Raw genomic sequence first — 18,481 nt, 5'->3', positions numbered from 1 at the left:
TAGCATCCCCCACCAATGGGTCTGCAACGTGCATTCAGTTCTCGGCTTCCCGGGTGTATTTCGATGTCGTGGATCGCTCAACAGGGAATGTTGTGGACGAATCCTTGATTTTCAACATCAGGGTCAGCGAACGTGAATGATCACGCACCCCAGTTTCCTGAGACGGAATTTAACATCAGTGTGCCAGAGAACCAAGCTGCAGGCGTGTGCGGCTGGCGGCAGGGCAGGACTTCCTTCTCGGTTCTGTAAAACCTCCCCTGTTTGAATTATTTAAAACAGTTCTATTGGTACATTATAATCATCCATCTTGATGAGGTTCAGGTGGTAGAGGTCTATGCATTCAGCACTCATTTAGTCCTCCCCCAGTTCCCACCCCGTTCCCTCCCCCTTCCGGTTTCCCTATGCTCGAGGCAGTGGTTGGCCTTGATAAGCTTGGGTGTGTACATCATGTCCACTGAGGTGTTTCCCTCTTCCCCTCCCACATCCCCAAGCTACGTCATCTTCTTTACTCATCCAAGGGTTCTCTTTCTTTGTCCTGTTTTTCTCCCTAGCTTCTGCATATTAGGGAACACGTCTGACTTTTTACTTTTTTTGACTAATATTACTTAGCATAATGTCCTCCAGTTCCATCCATTTCCCTGAAAATGACACAATTTTGTTTGTCTTTATGGTTGAGTAAAATTCTCTTGTGTACACATCCCATAGTTTGGGGACCCTGTTTGATTTTGATTGGGAGCTTAATTCCGGTCCTCATAGGGAGACTTTAAGGGTCGCATCTCAAGAATTGCAGGTTCTGGACCAGAGCGAAGGCTCTGAGGTCTGCAAGTCTTACTTTATCCTGGCGACAGAATGATGTGGACATCGTGCAAGTTGTAAGCCTGGAATGTAAATGCCAATCCAACGGCAAAGGGTCCAGCAGAGAAGGGCAGGGTGCAGCGAGGTCCCGAACACCTGCCAGCTCCTCATCTGTACAGTAGCAGCGAGTTGACATCCTGAGTCTTTGAGTGACTGATGCCATGAATCCTAAAAACCAAATTACTCTTTCTAGAAGACAGACCTCTCTTAAGAACAACAATGCATCATTCCATTTGCAAAATGATCTTTAAACAAGTTGAATAATTCCAAGAAATGAGAAGGTATAAATAGAAAGCATCTTTAAGCTGGGCATGATAGCACACACTTGTAATTCCAGTACTTGGGAGACTGAGATAGGGGGATTGCAACTTAGTCTTAGCAACCTAGCAAGACCCTGTTAAAAACAACAACAACAACAACAACAACAACAAATAAATAAATAAATAAAAAGGGGTGGGGATATAGCTTGAAGGTAAAATGCCCCTGGGTTCAATCCTCAGTACCACAAAAGAAAAGCATCTTTAATACTATCAACTAGAGGTGAGCACCACTAGTTTTTTGTTCAACAGTTCTCTTTGTATTTTATATGAGCTATAACAATTTTAAAATATTTTCCCCAGGGCTGCCTGTTTTTCTCATGGTAGTGGTTGACTTGGATCAGGAGAACACTCCCAATTCTCAAGTCCTTTATTTCCTCATCTCTCAAACACCATTGCTGAAAGAAAGCGGCTTCCGGATTGATCGGATCAGCGGGGAAATCCGGCTTTCGGGATGCTTGGATTACGAGGTTTCATAGATTTTTATTCTTTCAGAAATTCAAAACAAGTTTCCTATCATGGAGCCCCAGACTTGGGGTGCACATCCGCAGCGGGAGCCTGCTGGGCTAGCTTTGCTGCTGAAATGGGGTGTTGCTTTACTAGTGTGTCCCTGTCTGTGCCTGACGGGCTCCCTTTGTCACCCTTCACATAGGCTGTCCCTCGGTTCACCCTGCTCGTCAGAGCTCAGGACCGCAGAGCGCCAGCGCTCTCATCCAGGGCCATGGTTCACGTCCACGTGCGAGACGGCAACAACCACAAGCCCATGTTTACCCAGGACGAGGTAAGGCTCGGGGCTGCCCTGATTCCCAGTCAAACCAAAGCATTCCTTGAGTTTGGTTGGGTTACCACCCAAGATTTGTGCAAATCTCCAAAATAATTTGAGCTGAGAAGCTAAACCATGGTGATGGAGAATCATTTGACAGCAGTTGTGTTGAGGCGGGACCCCTGGCTTTCTCCTTAAAACTATTTGTGGCTAAAAGCAAGATGAAAAGAATAAATCTCCTTCCCAGCCTCCCCCCCCCCCGCCCAGATGTAAGCAAGCAGTCGATAGTGGAAATAAGATGGCACAGTGTCCCTTGGACACTCAGAAAGCAGAGTCACCCTGGACAGCCCAGGGTTTCCCAGCAAGGCTCTCTCAAATATAAACAAAGCAGTCATTAAAAGAGAAGCAATGTTGTGATTAATGTAATGATTAATTGCTTGGCTTCCTTCTGTTATCAAGCTTACGCTAGGAAACACACGTCTCATGCTTACCTCTCCTCTCCCAACATTGGGTGATTTTATTTTCAAAATTCTTAACAAAATAGCACACTGAGCTGAGTTTAAGAGTATTGCAAATGTTATCCAGCCCGAGACCACAAGACAGCAAACCATGGGATTCTGTGCCAATGCTCCTGTGGATGTAGGCAGAATTTCAAGTGCCCTGGGTCAAGTTCAGTAGCGAGGGACATATCTAGGTGCACTGGGGACCTACGTTGTCTGTCTGTCTCTCTGTCTGTCTGTCTCCTTATTTCTACCCTACCTCCCTTACTTCTGTTTCTTCATCTCCATGACATGGGAATCATGGTTGCCTTTTTAGTACAGGATTCAGGTTCCCGAAGACCAAGTCAGCCAGGGCTTCTTGCATCTCCTGGTTCACGATGGAGATGTGCCATTGACATCAGCTTGGAGAGCACAGTTCAACATATCGGACGGCAACAAGGAGGGGCACTTTGCCATCGTGACTGAGCCTGACACCAGTGAAGGGATTTTAAGTGTGGTCGAGGTAAGGCTATAATCAGGACACACCAGCCAGGTGGTTAGACACCGGATCTCCTCTCTGTAGGATAAATAATGAGGACCTTGGAGCTGATGCTGGGTGAGTGTGTGCCGCAGGCTGAGCGTATCAAGCCCCATAGACCACTATGAGTGACACAGGTCCCCGGTGCAGCCTGCATCTGAGCCAATGGCATATCTTGCTAAAATAATATAAATATTATATTACACATTAGTTTTTTTTAAATTTGTAGTTCTAGGGATTGAACCCAGAGGCATTCTACCTTTGAGCTACACCCCCAGATGTATTTTATTTTTTATTTTAAAACAGGCCCTCTCTAAGTTGCTGAGGGAGGGCTGCACTAAGTTGCTGAGGCTGGCTGCGAACCTGTGATGTTCCTGCCTCAGCCTCCCAAGTACTGGGATTATAGGTGTGAGCCACCACCACGCCTGGCTTAAACATTAGTTTTGCTATGACTAAATACTTTAATATTTTTTGCTTTGGGCAAATTTAATATATTTACATAGACCCTAAATTAAAAAAATTTTTATCCTGATGTGAAATTTTATTATTTTTTGATGTGGAAAAAATGAAAATGTTTCTTCAACCTTCAAGTTCTCTTGGTTTCTTCTGAGTCTTAAGCATTTTATACTTTAAATGTAAAAGAACTCGGGACATTTTGTGTGGTTTCTTAAAGCCTGATGAGCCCTGGACACTGTGCCTACCTTGCCTAAGGGAGAAGTTAGCCCTACAGGAAGTATCACATTTTACTGATAAGGTAACAAAGGTCAGAAAGGTGTGCTCCTCAGTACAAAGTCGCACAGCTGAGAGTCGTAGCCTGGAGGTCCGCGTGGCAGAGCCTGCCTCCAGGGCCTCTCATCTTCCTTGCTCTCAGTGGGGCCCCAGAGTGTCTGGGTTTCTAGCACAGTGCGGGTGAGTCCTCTGGTGGAGAGGCACGCAGAGCTGGCAGGTCTGGATGGATCCAGTTCGCCTGTCCCTTTAGAAGGCTTCCAGGCGGTGCTCATGGTGCACGGCAAGGCTGTCCATCTCTACATCGCAGGCCTGCCATCGACGTTTTCAAATATCCCCAGCCTTTCACCCCTTCTAAGTCACCAGCTATTTTGTACCCTGAATAACTATGATCATTAATATCTATATTTCCCTGATTTTCTTGGCCGCACGGTTGTCACATGAATGTTTCATTAAGTTTTGGGTTTTGTTGCATTTTTTATTACCCTGTGATAGATGGTGGCTCTTTTCAACCAGGAAAGGAAGAAGAAAAAAAGAAAGAAAGAAAGAAGCTCCATAAGTGATTTGAAAATGAGCTGAAGATTGTCTTTTGATCATTATCAAAGGCAATGTCAATAATAAATGAGGTGCTAAAGGCACGAGCTCCCCCCCCCCGCCCCCCAGGACATCGGCGCTGAGTTCCTCAGGCCAGACGAGTGGCAAGTGCTAACAGTCCTCTCTCTGGGCTTTGCGGCCTTTGGATTATGAGACGCAAGCAGCCCACAGCCTGGTCATTGCCATGGAAAACCAAGAGCAGCTCTTCTCCTGCGAGTGGGGCCAGCTCCACTGGCCGAGGGGGGCAGCGGCCAGAGCCACCGTGAGCGTGCAGGTGGTGGACGCCAACGACCCGCCCGTCTTTTACCCGGAGAGCTTCACCGTCAGTCAGCAGGAGGGCGCCGGGCCTGGAATCCAGTTAGGAACTTTCAGTGCTACGGATGCAGACAGTCCTGCAAGCCAGCTGAGGTGGGGCCAGGAGGGTGGCTGGCTCGGTGGGACTGGCCACAGTGATGCGTTCTCCGCTGGCCAGCTGGCTCCCCTGACCTGTTCCTGGGGTTGATGCAGCCTCCATGATCCACACAGGAGAAGCCACCTGGCAGAGAGCCACGGTCAGGCTAGGACCTCCCTCAGATTTCAGGGCCTCGTTCCTGGGATTTCTGATTTAGAGGTCTGGAGTGAGGCTTGAGATTCGCTGACACTGCTCTTGCTGTCCGGGGACCTCACCTGCTTCTGGTAGCCACGGGTGCAGAGCGTGGGTCTTCTTCAATGCTGTTGTGTCTCTCCTGAGATGATCACCGTGTCAGCGGATCTCAATTAATGGTTGTACTAAACTCAAGAACTAAACAGTGTATCCTTCTAGCCTCAGGCAGTGCTTTTCCAGGGTGCTAGTTGAGCGAGTCTTGCAGCCAGGTGAGGAAAGAGCTGTAAGCAGGTTTCGTTGCATTTTGTTCAGCTCTGCCCCCATCTGTTGTAGTTACCCTTGACACCCACTCCGAGGCCCATCTTTTGGCCTGAGATTACCTGCAGATGCACTGTAAGTTTCTACGCCTGGTTTGTAAACATTGCAAAACCACCACGGTAGCTTCTAAAGCTTCCCCCGAGAGTATGGGAAAGCTCCACCCCTTTAAAACTGGGCTTCCTTGAGTATCAGAGGGGTGGGTAGCTGTTGAACCTTTCGAAAGCATTTTTCCAGTTGAGAAAAAACATGAAGAGAAATTGGCCTTTTCCACCCCTCTGGGGCCAGAACTTCTATTTGCTTGAGGACAGGAAGGAGGTTCCTGCTGTGAGTCCCTCTGTAGGCGCGAGTTGTTGGCAACTGACATAGGTCCAGTGGCCACCATCTGGTGGTAGGTGGCTCTCAGAAACCCGGAGGACACAGCATGCCCACTTCCTGCGGCGGTGCCAGGTTCCCACAGGTGTGGGTGTAGAAGACCATTTGGTGGGCTACGTGACCCATGTGTGAATCCTCCAGTATCTGTTGCAAAGCAAAACTCCAGGGCAGTGACGCCCTGAGCTTCTGTTGCCAGGGAAGTCTGGCCCTTAGCATTAAGCTGTGGCCACCCACCAGCAGCTGGAGATTCTGCTCCTCCAGGACAATATGATTCTCCTGGCAGACAAAGCCCAGGTCAGCCCAGCAAAGCGGGGAAGGGCAGCACACCAGTGGGCTTCACCAAATTGCAAACCCTCCATTGCTCTTCAAATTCCTAAATCACTTGAGATAGGAATGACGTTTCTAGGACATATTTTGATGTGTCATTTGATGTAACGTCTTAATTTTAAACATTGGGTGTGGGTTTCCTTCTTCCAGATATAAACTGGTTCACGATCCGACAAATTGGGTCAGCATGGATGAAAACTCTGGAGTGGTCACCACTAGCAAGCAACTGGACCGGGAGTCCCCGCATGTAAATGACAGCTTCTACACCATCGTCGTCCATGCCGTTGACAGTGGTGAGTGTTTATACAGAAGCAGACAAAAAAAATAATAATAAAGTGCTCATTCATTGCTTCCTAAGGGAGAGTTTTTCAGCATAACAGAGAAAATTATGAAATAAACCTTGTTATCGCTTTGCATCCACACTGGTGATTATTTTTGATAACAATTCTTGAAACGGCAAACTGGGGACCGATATTACTGAAAGAAGGACAGTATTCATTCAGAAGAGACAATTAAACCAGCCAGGAAGGAACAATCAAACCCACATTTTTCATAAGATAACACCATAGCTCTTTGTCAGAGCCAATGACGCGCGATAAATATTTAGCCCGGCGTCCTGTACTTAGAATGGCGTGCACGCTCAGACAAATGTGACTGGATGGGACACACTTGTCATAAACCAGGAGAGGTGGTTTTATGAGCACATTTTAACACATTTCTCTGCAGTCTTTCAAGACTGGGTTTCTAAATGCATCAACACATAAAGTTGAATCAGAAAAATAAATTTTTCAAATAACTTTAAGCATTATATTTAAGAACTAAAACCCGGGCTTTGTGCGACATGTGGCTGGCTGCCCCTTTCACTCCTATGGTAGAGCGTTGGTTGTGAAGATGTGAAGCAGGCTCCTAATCAGTATTCCGCCAGGAGGAGAGAGAGGAACTGGGTCAGTGTTTCGGGGTTCCACTCTAGTGAATGGTTTCATGATTGGCATATATTTTTTATTAGGAAAAATGTTCTTAAATAACTAGAGATTCATATACAGTGTTAAGTTGCACAGTGGTTCCCGAGGACTCTGCCCGGTTTCCTTGAGTGTACCATCTTGCAAAACCATACAACGAGGTGGCAATCCAGGCAGGGGTGTGGATACGGCGGGGAAGAGCAGTTCCATCCATGTGGGAATCCTGTGTCACCCCCTTTGTAGTCAGCCCTTTCGTGCTTAGCCCCCCGCATGTGGCATGATTGGCAGATCAATTCATTTAACCAGTCCCTGATCTACCTTATTTACAGATGATTTGAGAGGCCAAGGGTTTTCTTCTCTTACCCAGGTAGTCTGGAATTTCACAAAAGCAAGAAAATGGATGCAGGCTCTGCCTGTGGATGCCATGGCTTTGGAGGAGCAAAGATTCTAATATTCTGATGGACCAGGTCTTCCTGGAGAGGCTGAGCGCTCGTTTTCCCAGGCTCAGGGTGCAGGGGAATGATCCTTCCATCCACACACCACCTCTCCGGGGTTCCCTCCCCTCCCAGGCCTCCCGCCACACACCGGCACAGGGACTCTGCTGCTTTTCCTGTCTGACATCAACCACAACGCGCCCTCTCTTCGGCCCCATTCCCACCACCTGGAGGCCTGCGAGTCTGCAGTGAGCCAGCCCCTCCTCCTGGAGGCCGAGGATCCAGACCTGGAGCCCTACACGGTCACATTTGCACTAGGTGCTGCCTGGGAAAATGAGGAAGGCGGTTGGAGAGTGAGGGAAATTCAGAGTGAGTGTTTATCAAGGACAAAAGGTTGAACACGACAGAATGCAATTCAAATGGACTTAGGTGAAAGCCAACGCGTTGGCTGGCGCTGGAAGAGTCGGGCCGGCTGTGTTCTGGCGGAGCCAACCCAGGTCCTCCTCCAGAGCCGCCCAGCCATGCCCTGGCTCTGCCCCCCAGCCGGGCTCGCTTTGGGAGGTGGAAGCCTGGCTGCTGTTGTCCTTGGGATGTGTCCTTGAGCTTGGCACGAAGATGCTGTCAGCCCGAGCTCTGGGGCTCATCTTGCTGTTGGCTTGGACCACGGGCCTCACTGTCATGGTGGCAGGTGGGCGACAGACATGTAGGCTGGCTGGTCTGAGTCACACCTGAACCTTGCTGGGATCTGGGCTGAGAATTCAGGATGTATGGACTCCTCCAAGGAAAACTGGGGTGCTGTTAGCAGAGGAGCCTCGGCTGCAGAGTGGGTGGAAGGCCAGCGGCATCCACGGCCAGCATCTTGTCCTGTCAGTGGGGCCTGCGGGAGGCAGCATGTTCTTAGGAGAAACCCCATGTTCCTAATGTTACACGGTAAGCACTTCACTTGGCCCTAGGAGAGGCCTAGTCTTTGCCCTTGCTTTCTGGGAGGGAATTTTTAAACCCTTGGGAAGTCATGGCTGATGTAATTGTCTTTGCTTACCCGGGGCACCTTGGTTTGAGCCAGGTGGGAGCAATGTGGTTTATGAGGACGTTGAGGGGAAGGGAATCATACACCAGTCAGTCCCTGGAGAGGTAAAAGATGGGTGCGAGTCCCGGGGGAGGCTGGCCAGGTTCACTGGCTGAGCCCCAGTTAGGACGCTGAGCACCCAGGCCTGGCTGAGCGTCCCTGGAGGGTGACATTCCAGGTGTGCGCCACTCCATGCTGTCCTGGCTTCCTGGGGACAGCACCGCTGGAATTTCTGAGTTTGGTCCTTTTCTGGATGCTGACCTATGCTTGTCTCTCCTGGCCTGATTTTAACCCAAGTCCTTTTCCTATAGTAAGCAGGAAGCATCACCACAAAGCTTTTGGAGAACTAGAGAATTTGGAACACTTGAACTTGCAGTTGGTGTCGGTCAGAGCGAGGGTGGGCATGCGTGGGGCCTGGTCGCTCTGACATGGTGGTGGGCTCGTGGAGGGTGCTGAGGGTGTCTGGTCCAGTGGGTGGGTGACGAGTGAGTCCTTTGCCCTTTGCAGGTTGCTTGGCGGAGCTGCTCATGCCACGGAGCATCCTGCCCGGTCACTACTTGGTGCCACTCTTCATCGGAGACAGACAGGGGCTTTCTTGGGAGCAGACGGAGCACGTGAGGATCTGCCCCTGCCCCAATGGGTCTGCATGCCTGCAGCACTCAGAGGCACGAGCCGGGCTCCTGCTGGGGGTCCTGGCCCCTGTCTGCACCACACTTGTGGCTCTGGCAGGTCAGCAGGCAGTGGGCACGTCTGGGCATGCGGCCTCTCTCTCCAGGCTGGAGGCCAGGGGTCTGGAGTCTGCAGGGGAGGGAGCTGGATGGAGGTAGGAGAGGTGGATGTCTTTGAACATGACGTCTGGGCTGCCAGGTGAGCCAGCTGGCTGGCCAAAGCAGCTTCTGCTCAATAGGCAGCAATCCCATAAGGAAGCCAAGGAGGAGCATAGCTCCTGGGTGGCGCTAGGCTTGTCATCAGCAGGAAGACAGTCTTACGCAGACGTCTGGGTCCCTGTGCTTGGCCGAGGCTGATAAAGAAACTCACTTTCCCACGACATCCCACAAGACATTCCTAGCTAGGTAGTATTAATCTGTTGATTCAGTAAACAGTTCTCTGGTGTCTTCTTGACCTCACCTCCCAACCAGCAAGACCAACAAACAACATCCTTCCCGGATAAGTCACCCCGGCCTCAGGGCGCACCCCTCCTCGCAGCCTGGGCTTTTCTCTGTGGTGGCACTGTTAGTACAGGTTTGGGGAACATCATTCCTAGCCTTCCAGTTCCTTGCTGCCTCCTGTCATTTTGTGTTTGTCTCTTCCCCTGTGTCCTACAGACTTGGTCGGCTGCGGAGGACCAGACGCCAGCCCTGTCTGTGAACACAGCTGCAGCCAGGGCCAAGCTGGGTCCTCAGGTAATGTGCCACCCACCTATTCGTGGTTTTAAACAGCCGGTGCTGATGGTTTTGTGTGAGGAAACATACTGGAAGCTCCTCCCAGAACCATTCAATGAGGTCCTTCTGCACGTCCTCCTCCACCGGCAGAGCCTCCTGGTCCTACTCAGCATCCGCATCCTGGGTCACTCTTCGCCCATCCTTTCTCAATGCCAGTCTCTCTCTTCTCCTCTTGTCTCTCCTGTCTCTTCTCTCCTGTCTCTTCTCTCCTGTCTCTTCTCTCCTCTCTCTCTTCTCCTCTTGTCTCTCCTGTCTCTTCTCTCCTCTCTCTCTCCTCTCTCTCTTCTCCCTCTCTCCTCTCTCCTCTCTTCTCTCTCCTTTCTCTCTTCTCTCTCCTCTCTCTTCTCTCCTTTCTTTTTCTCTCTTCTCTCTCCTCTCTCTCCTCCCTCTCTCCTCTATCCCTTCTCTCCTTTCTCTCTCCTTTCGCTATTTCTCTCTCTTCTCTCTCCTCTCTCCTCTCTTTCTCTCTTTTTCTCTCTCTCCCCCTCTCCTCTCTCTTCTCTCTCCCCTCTCTCTCATCCTCTCTCCCCCTCTCTCCTCTCTCTCTCCCCTTTCTCTCCTCTCTCTTCTCTCTCCTCTCTCTCCCCCCTCTCTCTCTCCTCTCTCTCCCCTCTCTTTCCTCTCTCTTCTCTCTCCCCCTCTCTCTCCTCTCTCTCTCCCTCTCTCCTCTCTCTCCCCTCTCTTTCTCTCTCTCTCCTCTCTCTCTCCCCTCTCTTTCTCTCCTCTCTTTCCCCTCTCTTTCTTTCCTCTCTCTCCCCCCTTTCTCTCCTCTCTCTCCCCCCTTTCTCTCTCCTCTCACTCTCTCTCTCTCTCTCCTCCCCTCTCTCCCTTCTATTGGGGTCTTCGAGCTGGTGATCAGGAGGAGTGTGCAGGATCACAGGGACCTATCCCTTAAGTCCTGGAGAGCAAAGCTTTATCCTGGAGTAAATTGGCATTTTCTTCTAGGGTTTCAGTGAGATGACCTTGACAGGGGCCTTGGACCAAGTGCCTGCTCTTCCGCGGACACTGCTGGTAAGTTCCAGAAGGCTGGGCTTCACCGCAGCATCTCACCAGTGAGTGACAGCTGGTTTCCTTCTAGAAAATTCTTGGACAAAGAACACTTAGTCAATGAAAACCCAAGAAGTGGGGCTTTCTCTATAGGTGAGGTGTATGTTCAGACGTCTTCCCATCCATCTAACCAGTTGTTATTATTTTTGTCAGGGGTTGTTCTTTTAAGAGTTTGGTAGTCCTGATCAAATATCACACTTTGAGGACATGCACACAGATACATTTTGTTGTGCCCATTCCAAGGGCACCACAGCCTTTTATAAGATTAAGGTTAAGAGCACGTGCTTTTGGCCTTGACGGAGTTCATATCCAATGACCCCATAGTTCCTGCCAGACGAAGCCCCAGGTTCCACTCTTAATCATGTCTTTATGTGATTTGCACGCAAACTCTACAATTACTGCTTTGTTGTGAAAAAATGATTTTTCTGAAATAACTTTAGATTCCAAAGATGTTGCATAAACAGCGGGGGAGTTCCCATGGCCCTTTCCCCAGCTCTCCCATAGCTGCATTTTAGATCAAAGCCAGGACTGCTTCAGTGAAGCACATCAGCACAGGTGTTATTAGGACCTCACTACCACTTTTTTGTACTAGGGTTTGAACCCAGGAGCATCCTACTTCTGAGACATACCCCTACCGCCGCCACCACCACCACTACCACCATCTCCTCCTCCTCCTCCTCCTCCTCCTCCTCCTCCTCCTCCTCCTCTTCTTCTTCTTCTTCTTCTTCTTCTTCTTCTTATTATTATTATTATTATTATTATTATTTTGAAAACAGGATCTCACTAAGTTGCTGAGGGTGTGTCTAAATTTCAGAGGCTGGGCTTGTACCTGTCTCAGCCTCCCAAGTGCTAGGATTACAGGCATGTTCCACCCTGTTCAACTTTGCTACCAAACTGGGTTCTGGGACTAATGACAAAACCAAGAGTCAATTTTGCAGTGAAATAAAGGTTATTTAATGGCCAGAGAATAAGAAGAAGGGAGAGAAATAACTCTAAAATCCAGCTTCTCCCTGAACAAAACATGAGGGTTCTTTTATGAGTAAGGGGAGAAAGAGGTGGATTTTAGTTGAGGAGTAGAAGTATTATACTTGGCTTTTTGGGAAGGGGACTGGGTCTGTCCCAGAGATAAGGGATCATCCTCTTTTGATCTTATGTGGAATTGTTTCCATTGAGGTCAGAAGCAAACCGGAGACAGCACTGGTGGACAGGAATTTTATCAAGGCCATATGTCATGAAGGGATGGGAATGAGGTCCACGTGGCATACTTTACAGCTGGAAGCAGGTTTTCCTGATTTCATTCTGTGTCTGGCTTCACACAGAAGCCCAGATCCTGGACATTTGTAGGGCTGGCAGGTAAACATCGAGTGTGGAACAGGGTGCTGGCTAGCAAGAGGGATTGTTTTGACAGATATGAGAGGGAATTTGTCTGGTGATAAAGTAATTAGCTTCGTGTGTGTGTGTGTGTGTGTGTGTGTGTGTGTGTTACTAGGGATGGATCCCAGGGGCATTCTACCTCCGAGCTACATCCCCAGCCCTATTTTTATTCTTTATTTTGAAACAAGGTCTCACTGAGTTGCAAAGGGCCTCACTAAGTAGCTGAGGCTGGCCGCAAACTGCGATCCTCCTGTCTCAGCCTCCCGAATGCTGGATTACAATTGTGTACCACCACGCCAGGCTAGCTTTTTTTTTTTTAACAGAAGTTTGCTTTTCTAACATACAACTGAAAGGTATTCAAGGTCTAAAGAGCTATAGGCACATATCTTATTTGTAGGAGGAACGCTGCTAAAACAAAATCCTCGATCTCTGTAATTTGCTATCTTTTCTGGGGCCGTGTTTGAGCAAACATGAGAAGATTCTCACTATTCTGTGCACAAAGACAAGACCAGAAATGCACCAGTGAAGTGTTCATGCGTTGATAACCCTGGCCCTACAGGTTTGGCAAAGCCAAGCTTTTGGGCATGGAACCTGTGCCAGGGCACAGAGCCTAGTTCAGGGTCTTGCTGCCACCATCTTGAGATTCTTAAGTTTTGAACAAAGGCCCCACGTTTTCCTTTTGCACCAGGCCCTGCAGGATATGTCTCCAGTCTTGCATCCTAGGGGTGAGTGAGTATCAGGCTCATAGCCCAAGGTCACAGCCATGGCACAAAGGACATCTTACTGAGTGCTTGTGGATCTGAGATAGAGTCTACACTTTGTGCATGGATTTCTCCTGTGATCATCGATGCCGCTCTCATTGGAACCCCTAGACCTCTGGTCCCAACATGAAAGGCAGCTGGAGTTCCAGAATTTCTAGTTCTGCATTTTCTTCCTTTGATAATTTATATGAAACCAATAAAACTTCATCTTTCTTAATTTTCAGGGTTGTGCTGTGGTCTTTGGGCCAAGAGGAGTGCCAAACATGTGTTCTACTCCTGTGAGTACAGCTGAACATGATTCCATAAAGACTTGCCTTATTATCCTGTCTAATATTTATAGACAGATGTGAAAACTGGAAATTTGAAAGGGGAGAGTTATACGGAATATACCCAACCTGCAAGCAAACTAGAGGGTAAGCGACTGTGGGACGTGACCAGTAGTGAAAGCACATGTATCTGGTGACTGAAGTGCAGGAGTTTGAGTCCTTGGAAATTTCCCTCTGCCACTGGGCTGCTTCCTATTGGTCTGCAGGCAACTGTAGGTTTGCTGTGCGTCCTTGGACTAAGGGAGGCTTTGAGCTAAGGGCCTTAGACACCAGCCAGTCCATTTCTTCCTCCAGTATTTTTAGCAGCAGAATCTGTCTTTTCAGCTGAGATCCCACAAAGAACGTCATTATAAATATAGCAGATGAGAGCAGCTTTAGCGCCAATTTTGTGTGCGTTGACATTTATAACGTGCAATTTGTACCAAAATAACAAATAAAATGAGTGGCTCTGATGAAAACAAACAAATGAACAAACAAACTTGGCTGTTCAGATGAAGTTCTCAAAATTACACTTTTTGGACACCTACTTCTTTGCATTATTGTGAATTGGTTTTTGAAGTATCAGGAAAATATTTATATAGACCAGGAATGGTTTCAAATATTAACAATATGCAAACAGCCCAATTTATATACTAGGATTCTCTTTGATCAATCAAACATGAGACCAAAAGCTTAATTCAAGTTTCACAAAAGTAAATTAATGTGGCATCCTAAATTAACACACTGGGGTAGAAGGGAAGATCAAAAGGACCCAGCCACTTTCCATTATATTACCCATTGCAATATTAAATAGTGTAGTAGAAAAGCTGATAACTAAGATAAAAATTGAAACTTTCTTGATAAAGTATCAATGAGCTGTCAGAGGTCCTGGGGACACAGTCTGAGGTCAGTGGGTAAGGCTACAGAGGCTCAGAGAAGGGAAAAGGTACTGTCTGGACCACAGGGGAGTTGTGTGTAGTATGAGAGCAGATCCTAAAATTGGCTCAAGGCCAGATCACACCTGTGCTCCCTTGGGAAGAAGGCTGACGGGAGACTGACCTGGTGTCTTCCTCTGGCTCTGGGATGGACCGTGTATTTAGCCTTGAGCACCTGGTGAGAGCCCACTTTGTGCCGAGCTGCACCTTCAGAATCTTCCTTGGAGAGGCCCACGGTGGCCAAAGTGGGGGGCGAGTGACCAGCGAGTAACACAGTATCTTCAGTCCAGGGTCCTGGGGTTGGGAGCTGGGCAGGCAAGGTCCCCATGGTCATCCTTAGCAGTCCTCCTTGCTAAATGCGTTTAACTCAATTTACCTTGGTATAGTGTTGCACATGCATGGTGATAAATGCATGTATGTATGTATGCCTGTATGCATGCATGTTTACATAGGTGCCCACATGCATATAAACCCCCATGGACATATAAAATTGGCCAGATTTGATCATCTTCCATACTTGTCTTCTGGAATCCAATAGTATCCCCCAATCCAGGGCTGAGCAGCAATGAACTCAGCCATAAAGCCACCGTCACTCTGCGGAAAATCAATCTCATCACTGCCCAGGTTAAAATATCCCTGAGGCTCGTCACTGCAGCTGGATGGGATCGGCAGCCCTAGGCCCTCGAGGTCCTGTGCCCTCACTGGGATCTGGCCTCTGCCCCTCCCTTCCCCCGGGGGACTGGCCAGAGCTCCCTCTGGCTCAGGGTCTTGGATATTTCTTCCACCTATAAAGCCCTCCTCCTCTCCCTCTTTGTCCTCCTCTACCTCTTTCTATGCCTCCTCCTCCTCTTCCTTCTTTCCTTCTTCCTCCTTTTTCTGTTTCTCCTCTTCTGTCTTCATTTTCTCCTCTCCTGCTCTTCCTCTTCCCTCTTCCCTTCCTCCTTCTCCTCTTCCATATCCTCCTACACCTCTTCCTTCTCTCTCCTCCTCTTCTCCTCCTCCTCTTTTTCTCCTCTCCTCTTCTTCCTCCTTTTCTCCTCTCCTCTTCTTCCTCCTCTTCCTCTTTCTCCTTTTCATTTTCTTCCTCTTTCTCCTTTTCCTCTTCCTCTTCCTTCTATTTCTCTTCCTCTTCCTCTCTCTTAGTCTTCCTCCTCCTTCTATTTCTCCTCTGCTTCCTTTTTCTTCTTCTTCCTCTTTCTCTTTCTTCTCTTCCTCCTCTTCCCTCTCCTCCATAGCCTTCCATTTCCTTCTTGTGTCTCTCCTTGTCCTGAGAGCCCTCCCTGGCCTGGCTAGGTGAGGTCCCCTCCTATCCCTCTCTGTGTTCCTCACCCCCGTGTTTCTTCCCACTCCTGCTGGGCACTGGCCTGCACCTGCATGGGCCTGCATGGGCTGCCTGATAGCTCCAGACCCCAGCCCTGCACACACCACAGCTGTGGGACTTGTGGGCTCCCCGGCAGCCATACTACAATCAGGTCTCTTCCCCACCACCGTACCCTTGATCCTTGGACAGTGCTCAGCATCCCCACCCATAAACACAGGTTCATGCTGGTTGCACCCACCATGGGGCAGCACCCGGGGCTAACCTGAACAAGGTCAAGAGGGAGAGAAATTAAAAGAGCAGAGAAGACACAGCTGTCGGGGGAGCAGAGGCACAAAGAAGGATCTGGAAGGAATCACATGTTTGCTGAAGCACAATGGTGGAAGGGCTCTACAACACAGGCTGAGCATGGGTATGCTCAACAACAGAGGCATGGGGAAGACTCGTGATGGAACGTGCAGGTGTCCCCTCTCCACCACACAAAGAGGAAAGACGGGGGCACATGGCCCTTGACCCGATTCTTCATGTTTTAGTCTACTTTTCTGCCAAAATACCTGACATGAACAACATAAAGATGGAAGAATCTGTTTGGCTCAGGGTTTCAGAGGTCAGTCCATAGATGGCTGGCTCCAAGGCAGAGGTCCTGACAGCAAGCATGGCAGAGGACGCTGAGGCCAACTCACTGGTGGCCAGAAGCAGAGAGAGTGGCTGCAAGTGACAGGGAAAGATACTGTCTCCAAGGCCACACGCCCTGTGACCTCCCTCCTGTAGCCACACTCTCCCTGTCTAAGCTGTCCCCCCAAATCCAACCAAATTATTAATCTTCCCGAGGGTCTATCATTGATGAGATTGGAGCCCTGATTCAAGTGTTTTACCTCTGAACATATTTGCCTTGCCAACACATGAGCTTTTCCAGGGGACAGTCTGTTCAAACCGTAACACTTCACCACAAAGACAGCTGCTGTGTAGAGTCTGCCCTGCTTCCAGCGTCTCTGCCAGGGACCACTGATGCCCAGGGTAGGGGGCATGACACGCACTCCTCAGTGACGTGAGGATTCTCCTTCTCCCTGCAGGCTCACCCGGGTCCCACAGTGCCCAGACATCCCCTTGGGCTGATGGAAGGAAGGACAGTGGAGATATGGAGGCAGGTAGGGGCTCCCTGTGTCCTGCAAACCTGCTACCCATTGTACGTTCCCCCCTCTGCTCCTCTTCAATCAGCGCATCATCGGTCAGCTCAGGCCGCCTTAGCAAAACAGTGCGGGCGGTGTGGCATCAGCAGACGTGGGTCGCCTCACACGCCTGGAGACTGGAGTCTGGGATCAGGGCGCCAGCGCAGTGGGTCTGGTGTGGGTTCTCTCCCAGCTTACAGATGGCGGCCTTCTCTCTGTGAGCCATGTGGCAGGGAGGGAGAGAGACCAAGCTCTCTGGTGTCTCTCCTTAGTAGGGCACTGGTGCCTCTATGGGGTCCCACCTTGTGTCTTCATCTAAACCTGGTCACCTCCCAAAGGCCCCCGTGACAAATAGCATGATGGCACTGAGCACCCACATGTGAATTTAGGGGCGGGGGGCACAATTTAACCTTCTCTTCAGGGCTGCTTCGGAGAACCCAAACCAAGTAGGACTATGGGTCCTAGGAGGTAGATGGATGGGAGCGCAGGCTCCGAGTCTCCGCGTGGCTGGGCTGTGAGGCGCAGAACCGGGCTTGAGCACGGCTGCTGACTCCAGCCCAGCCTGCTTGACCCTGAGCAATGCCAGGGAGTCTCTCTGCCTGCCTGAGCCTTAGTTTCCCCATGATAAAGGAGGGTTGAGACTCTCCACATTGGCAGGGGAGGTGTGTGCCAACGGGAACAGACCAGGGTGTAAACATTGTATGTGAAGATCATGGCTGCTGGCTACCCATCTTCTTGTATGTACACACACACACCCCTCTTGCCAAGTAGGCTGCATCGTCAGGGGTACAGGAGGGAAGGCAGGGACAGGGAGAAGTTGGGTTCCAGCCCAGGAAAGGAATGCCATTCCTGCCTCCCTCGGCCAGGCAGCCTGGAGCTTTATTGAGGCCAAGCGAGGAGAGAGAGAGAGAGAGAGAGAGAGAGAGAGAGAGAGAGAGAGAGAGAGAGAGAGAAGATTAGAAGGCCTAGTTCTTTCTCTTGTGAGCCTTCTAACTTATTTGGTGGTTTATGATGAATTATTGATCTTCTGAGACTCTGAAATCGCTGAATCAGGGTGCAGGCACCTGCTGCCCTGCTGCCAGCCTCGGGGGTTTCGAAGTCGACTTCACGAGGCCCAGACCCCACTGCAGTTCTCCTTTGCTCTGCACACCCCAGGTCTGCCTCTGATTATCTATTCGGCTTCACTGAGGGGACGTGACAGGACTTCCAACACCGAGGCTGCGCTGGTGTGCCTGCTTGTTAGCTGGCGAGAGCTTTCTCCCCTGCCTACCACCCCGTCCTGTGCTAGATGGCCACTCAGTGACCACCGTCCACAAATACCAGTTGTGGTTAGTGGGTACATGCATAGTATAGCATTCCTGGTCTTACCCTGGGAGTACCAAGCTCCATCGACCTTTGGGCACAGGGCCAGGGGTTGGCATTGGAAGGGCTCCTTCTGTGAGCCGCCGGAAGCTAGAGACAGCTGCCTGACACCGAGGAGGAGCTCACGGACGACAGCTCAGAAACTGAGCCTTGGAATTGGAACGTGATGGAGCCCTGGGCCGTGGCTGCCTCCTCCACGCCTTCCCTCCCTGGGCTCTGAGCCCTGGTGTTGCCACTGTCTCCATGCTCTACGTGGGCTAGCCACGGAATCTCTGCTGGCTAGTGAGAGCTTAGAAAGACTTGCTAAGCCCATTCCCACTGAGCCTGGGGAACTGGCTCAGATTTCAGATAGTATTCTTCTAGAAGTGTCAGAAAGTAAGTAGGCTAAAGCTGCTCATTTGTCCATCCATCTCTCCATCTGTTCATCTATCCATCCA

General features: G+C 49.8%; 1 protein-coding gene across 1 annotated transcript in view; it reads left to right on the top strand.

Annotated features, from left to right (window-relative positions):
• CDH26 (cadherin 26) overlaps positions 1–17,001 on the top strand; it is a gene marked incomplete at both ends in the record, with an annotated part of 44,576 nt that extends 27,575 nt beyond the window's left edge. The window contains 14 exon segments of the mRNA XM_080716475.1: positions 54–131; positions 133–202; positions 1,476–1,642; positions 1,825–1,953; positions 2,752–2,937; positions 4,391–4,680; positions 6,023–6,165; positions 7,401–7,618; positions 7,809–7,953; positions 8,839–9,060; positions 9,657–9,734; positions 16,587–16,661; positions 16,732–16,794; positions 16,958–17,001. Of these exon segments, the coding sequence (XP_080572601.1) occupies positions 54–131; positions 133–202; positions 1,476–1,642; positions 1,825–1,953; positions 2,752–2,937; positions 4,391–4,680; positions 6,023–6,165; positions 7,401–7,618; positions 7,809–7,953; positions 8,839–9,060; positions 9,657–9,734; positions 16,587–16,661; positions 16,732–16,794; positions 16,958–17,001 (1,908 nt within the window).
• Between the last annotated feature and the right edge of the window lie 1,480 nt (positions 17,002–18,481).

The sequence above is a fragment of the Muscardinus avellanarius genome, assembly GCF_963383645.1.
Source record: "Muscardinus avellanarius genome assembly, chromosome: 19".
Classification (NCBI taxonomy): Eukaryota; Metazoa; Chordata; class Mammalia; order Rodentia; family Gliridae; genus Muscardinus; species Muscardinus avellanarius.
Note: the sequence above shows the minus strand (reverse complement) of the source record. Positions and strands in the feature narration are given on the sequence as shown.